The sequence below is a fragment of the Parasteatoda tepidariorum genome, chromosome 2 (genome assembly GCF_043381705.1).
Source record: "Parasteatoda tepidariorum isolate YZ-2023 chromosome 2, CAS_Ptep_4.0, whole genome shotgun sequence".
Lineage (NCBI taxonomy): Eukaryota > Metazoa > Arthropoda > Arachnida > Araneae > Theridiidae > Parasteatoda > Parasteatoda tepidariorum.
In genome coordinates, this window is record NC_092205.1 from 47,480,983 (window position 1) to 47,487,185 (window position 6,203).

Here is a 6,203-nt window from a genome sequence, read left to right on the forward strand (position 1 = left end):
TGGAGGTGGCTAATGAGTTATACTCTTTGTGTGGTCCCCTTCTGTGATGGATTTTTTAATATCTCAATTGTTGCTGCCTGGGAGTTGTCATGACTTGGCAATATTTCTGATGCAGTTTCATTTTGAAATTTAAAGTAAATATTGTTAAGCATAATAATTTAAATAATTTTCCTGAAGGACTTAAAATTTGAACAGTGAGTTTACTTAAAACAGTAAGCTTAACAAATGTTTTATTTTAAAATTTACTTCGCCATGTTACATGTTGTATAAATGCCATTGATAGCCAAATATAGTGATGTAAAATTTAGCTCTCATCATTAACAAGCTTTCACGTAACAGCTTTTTAAAAGTTATTTATTTTATTCCCAATGCCACCTGGGTTGACATTTTGTCAAGGCTTCGTTCTCTGTCAGGGGCACCATATTAAGTGAGCCAACATTGCTCCCACAGTGAGGACAGATAGTACCAGATTTCACAGAGAATGAAAGGACATCCATGCCTTGTCCGGGATTTCAGACCCTTTCTGATGCTAGGCGAGTACATCCAGTGTTTAGTTCCCAAACTTGCTCGGTTCTCATTTTATCAACCCTCTGAAGGGATGAAAGACTAGTCAACATTGCCCAGCCCCTAGGATCGAACCAAGGTGACCTGTGCCACGGCAACACGAAGCGCTACCACTCAGCCACCGAGCAATCAAAGGACTTATACAATGCTTAAAAAAATTATTGTCACAGATTACGGCTGTCTTTTTTTCCAAGTCTTAGTGACCTTCATCCAAGTCTTCATAAAGTAAGGAAACCATTGTAGGTGATTTAAAAATATTCTTGTGAAGAAGTTTGTGCATTGAATGCCTAATCATGATACTTTTTTCAATTAAATGCATTAAAATTTGAAGTTTTTTATTGTTAAAATTATTTATTTCCCTTTTGAAGTAGGCTCATTTCCATTTACTTTGAATTATCGAGACAAAACTATTGGTATAATTGCTTACAAAATATTTTGTACCAAAAAACTGTTTTAAGATTTAAGAATTCGGTGAGTTTTTCAAAGTTATAATTGGATTTTATTTTTCTAGGATGTCGAATCATTCGGAAAGATCCTATTCTTTCAATACAAGTGGTAGCAGTTCTCCTTTGCCTTCTCCTATTCCAGCTTATCGGGGAGGAAAGACAGCACTAGCTAAGAGATCGAAATTTTTACGACGTTTAATTTATTTCAAACACATGGACTTCGAATTTGCTTTGTGGCAAATGTTAAGTTTGTTCGTTTCTCCTCAGAAAGTGTAAGAAAACTTTCTCATATTCTTATTAAAAATGTAGCTAAATGTAACATATGATGTAAATATGTAAAACAAAATAACGTAAGAAAGAGTGTGTGGGCTTTTTAAAATAACAACTTTTTTAAGATTATAAATCAAGAAATTTAAGAATCAATCTACCAGTTAATGTTGATTTATATATGAATACTTCAAACATTTAAGCTCACTTAGGAGTTTTTCAAAGGGATGTAATCTTTGAAAGTATTTTAATTAGATATTATTATTTCGCAACATCAATTTTTAAAAAATTTATATGTAACAGTAATAGGACAGTAATAATATGTAATTTTTTTGGATTTTTAATTGCTTTAATTTAACTAAATTATGGCTTGATTAGACCGCTTCGCAATATTGTGACAAATTTTACAATCTGATGGTCTAGTAGCTGGAAATCTTTTATCACTTATTATTTTCAGCATTTACATGCATATTTCAGTGTTAAGGTACTAACTCCATTAAAATGAAAATGTTGGATGGATTATATAGATCAGCAGTTTCATTATGGTGTTCTGTAGAACCTTGTGGTTAAAAGCTCTAACTTTCTGAACCTTAGGGATTCTGAAAGTTAGGACTTAACCAGTTTCGATTTTCGAAACTTTGTATTAAATTTAAATCCAGTTAATTATGAAATTATTTAATTAAAATGCTTGTTAATGCAGAGAATTCAAACAATGTTTTTTTCTAATTACAATATAATCAATGAATTACGAAAAGGATATGTAAAATTGCATTAGTATTTTGCATTGATTAAAATTAACCAAAATCAACGATACAGTACATTATATGTTTCTCTAACCATGATTAGAAAATAAGCACAAGTGATTTTTCAACCATGAATAAATTCATTTTCTTTCTATAAAGTCTCCCTATATCAGACCATTTGGAAATTCAATATTTCTTGCAATAACTATGAGATATTGTATATTTCGCAGACTAAGAGAGTCCAAAAAATAAATAATAAAAATAGATAAAAAAATAAACAAAAATAAAGGAAAAAGGTTCTTTGAATATTTGATTGCTACATATTCTTGGGACTTAAAGCATAGTTTTGAAGTTGACAATTTGGAGATTATTTTTTAACTCTAATTGCCATCTTGAAAATGATTTTTTGGAATAAAGATGGGCAATATTGTTAATGAAAAATTTATTCTCAATTTTCATCTATAACCTGGAAAAACTTGTTTTATTAATTTTGTTTCTAACATATGCTTTTGTCTCATTTCCCCCTTCCCTTGGCTCTCATCTCACCCTTTTCCATTTTGTTGTGCCTTTGTTTTTTAGTTCTTCCTTGGATGAATTTTTCTCTAACTTATTCTTCTAACATTTTTCTTCCATTGCCGTTTTTATATGCCAGATCAAAAAAAGCTTATTCTCTTCTAAGTACATAGTTGTTTTATTCTGTACTTGATGTCTTAAGAAACGTTAATGAATATTCAAATAAAGTTAACAATTTTATTTCTGTAACTGTATGCAAGCAGATATGATAAAGAGCTTTAACTGAGATTTTATATTTTTACCAGAAGCCATTTATGTGACAGTGTGATCAGTTTTATTTTATTTTTGAGTTGAGTATTATATTATAGGAATATATAAGATTAAGTATGGCTTTTAGTCAAAAATATTTGTTTTTTGTACCAAATTTAACGTTCAATTTTTTTTCCTTTTTAAAGAATGCTTATTATTATTATTTTTTTTTTTTAATTTTCAATTTATTCTTGTCTTGCATATTTTTATGTATTAAATATTTGATGTTTATGTTTTTATATTTTTGTTCTTTCCCTTTTAGGTACAGAAATTTTCAATATAGAAAACGTAAGTATTTTCTATCTTTTGATAAATATTTTGTTTAATTTTGCAGACTGTCAATTTATTATTTTTGTATTTTATAATTTAGTGATATGCTTTCTTATTCATTGTCAATCAAAGTATTTATCGGATTATTCTTTTTATTAATAGGCTAGTTACTTATTAAGTAAAGCTTTTCTCATAAGATTGATCCAGTCTTAGTAGTAAGACCCCATTTTTAATTTTAATGAAGAAATGCAATTTCGAATTTTATTACTATCTTAAGTGAGGCATTTTAAGACTTGATATTTAAAATAAACTTTTAATCGACACAATTGACCATAAGTCTGATATTTTATTTGGTTAATTATCTCAAGGTGTTAATGTGTTTGTTTTGGTTTACAAATTTTCATAAAGTTGATTTTTATGTGTGATGTTATTCAAATATATCAATAAATATTTCTTCTTTCAGAAACGAAAAATCAGTTTGCAAGAGATGATCCTGCTTTCTTAGTATTACTAAGTTTTTGGCTGATAGGTATGAATCAGCTTTAATTTTTATACTTTAAGATTTCTTCTGATTTTTTAAAATTATGTATACCAATATACAAAAAGCAAACAAATATGGATATTAATTTAAAAAATATTAATCACATTGTAAATGTTATTAGGAAACTATGAAAAGGCTGTCGTTTTCTTTAAAGTGTAAAATGTGATAATTATTATATACCTTATTTGTGTTTTGTTGCATAATAAGTGATAATTGTTGTTCAGTAAAAGGAAATATGTCATTTATGCAACAATTATTTATTTCTCAAAACTATAAATGATATTTTGAAAAAAGTGGAGAGAGTACTGTTAAGAAACTTTTGCATTTAGGAGTTAGGTCACTATTAGAATAAAAACTAAGTTGTTTTTAAGAGTTTTTCAGAAAGTTTTTTGGGGAATTTTTCTCAAAGAATTCCTCAGTATTCTTTATAATAAAAAAGTTATGCAAAAATTGAAACTATCATTATGTTAAAAAATATAATTTTAAATTTGCAGTTAAAATTTAAAGTCAATTACTTGAATTCTACCGAAGTTATGAATTTTTTTTCCTTGCTGATGAAGGCTATAAATTGATAATATATTGGTCTCAAGCTCAATGGTCATTCTCAAGCTTGTTGCAATGTTTTGTTTCATTTTTCTCATGCAGTTATGTATGGCCAGTATTCATGTATAAATGGCCAGTATTCACAACAACTGGGTTTTTGCAATATACTGATTACAAACTATTGTCATACTGCTTTATTATTGAACTTGCAATTAAAAAAAGATGTTTTTATATATTCCTCACAGTGTGTAAAATTAAACACAGAATACCTCAATGACTTTTGATCTGCTGATTGATTTCTTTGTCAACAGTGAATAAAAATTAATCTAATTTAAAATATTATTTCAAAAATGTATTTTATAATGGTTTTATAAAATATATTTATCAATTGATAAATATGTTCATCTAAAATGTATCAATTAATTTTTTTCTAGTGTCTTCCATTGGTTTTGCTATTGTATTGCAGCTTAATTTTTTAAGATTCTTGAAATTCCTCTCATGGGTAATTTTCATAGATTGCATTGCTGTAGGAATAATTATATGTACTATACTCTGGTGAGTAGTTAAAATTTTTTCTAATATTTCATTTTTGAACTTTAATTACTAGTCTTGTTTTAAGTTAGTGTTAATTAGTTAAATAATTATATCAAGTTTCTTGTTTAATATTCAGTTTCAAGCAGAAAATCTTGTTTTTAAACTTGACTTTGTGGCATTCTAAAAGTAGAATTAATAAAATTTTTATAAATGTTTATTATATTGCTTATCATCTAGCAGAGTTGCCTTGCCGCAGGGCAAACCTGGAAAATACATGGAATTTAAAAATCATCTAAAAAAAACTGGGGAAAATGCAGGGAATATCAATTTTCCCTTATAAAATGGGGAAATGCAAGAATTTTTTTTTCTTTCAAAGCGCTATCAGTAGGATATTTAAAGGTAGTTCAGCTATAATGTGCTTTATTTAGTTTTTTATTTATTTTAAGTTTGTTGAACTGTTTTTCTAGTAATCAAAACTAGTATAGTTATCCTAATATAGCTCACAAGTAAGATAAGTCATTGTGTAGATCCTATCAACATTACAGGAAAAACACTTGGTATTTTTTTCCCTCCAGATTTAAGTGGCAACCCTGTCTAGTTTTCTGAAGTATAATGTAATCAAAATGTTTCCAGGCATTTTATTACCTGTGTGCATTACTACTCATAAAACTCCCAATAAATATAAAGAAGGTGACAAAATTACACTTAGTAATAAAGTATATTTAATTTATTGGATTATACTTTTTCATTACTTATACTTTTTATCAAAAGGGATAAGGCTTTTTAATTGATATTCCTTGGAAACTATTCAATATATTTTTTTTACTATATTCATAGAATGCATAATTTTACATTTTGTAAATTGTTTATTTTTTAAAATTCAAAAAAAAAAGTTTCTCTCATTATTTAAATCATAAAAATTAATAGCTATTAAACTTTATTTTTCATTATAATAAACAAATTTATAAAATTTTATTTATCTATATTTTTTATTAATTTTCTTGTTTATCTAAGAGAAAAAAGAAACATTAAAAAAGTACAATTTTTTTTCACTTTTTTAGGCTAAATTATTGAGACCAAAATTTTCTGAGTATGGTTGTTAGATATTTAAAGGGTTTCAATACGTATTGAAGAAAAAGTATATTTATTTAGAAAAGAAATGTTTTTTTCTTTTCCCACTTCAGTTTCTTAGCAATTAATGTTTAACACTAATTATTATAATAGCTTAAGAGAACTCTTCAAGCCTTAACATTACAATGTAAATAAACATTTGAATCAAAATTTATTATTTTAGACTTTATTCAGGGTGGCCACTCAAAATAGATTTCAAATTTCCCTGATTTTTCCAGGTTTTCCAGGTAAAAATCTTAAAATTTCCAGGTTTGCGTTTTTTTCTTTTTTTCTTATGAAGTGTAGGATGTGTACAAGAAAAGTGTCTGTATTATAAAATATCTTATTCAAAAATGAATAAAA

General features: G+C 26.9%; 1 protein-coding gene across 1 annotated transcript in view; it reads left to right on the plus strand.

Annotated features, from left to right (window-relative positions):
• Positions 1-1,047: 1,047 nt before the first annotated feature.
• The window catches only part of LOC107446897 (Unc50 RNA binding protein), a 12,424-nt gene continuing 7,268 nt past the window's right edge, over positions 1,048-6,203 (plus strand). The window contains exons 1-4 of the mRNA XM_043056502.2: positions 1,048-1,282; positions 3,105-3,130; positions 3,576-3,641; positions 4,631-4,751. Of these exons, the coding sequence (XP_042912436.2) occupies positions 1,077-1,282; positions 3,105-3,130; positions 3,576-3,641; positions 4,631-4,751 (419 nt within the window). The 5' untranslated portion in view covers positions 1,048-1,076. The remainder of the gene's footprint in view (positions 1,283-3,104; positions 3,131-3,575; positions 3,642-4,630; positions 4,752-6,203) is intronic.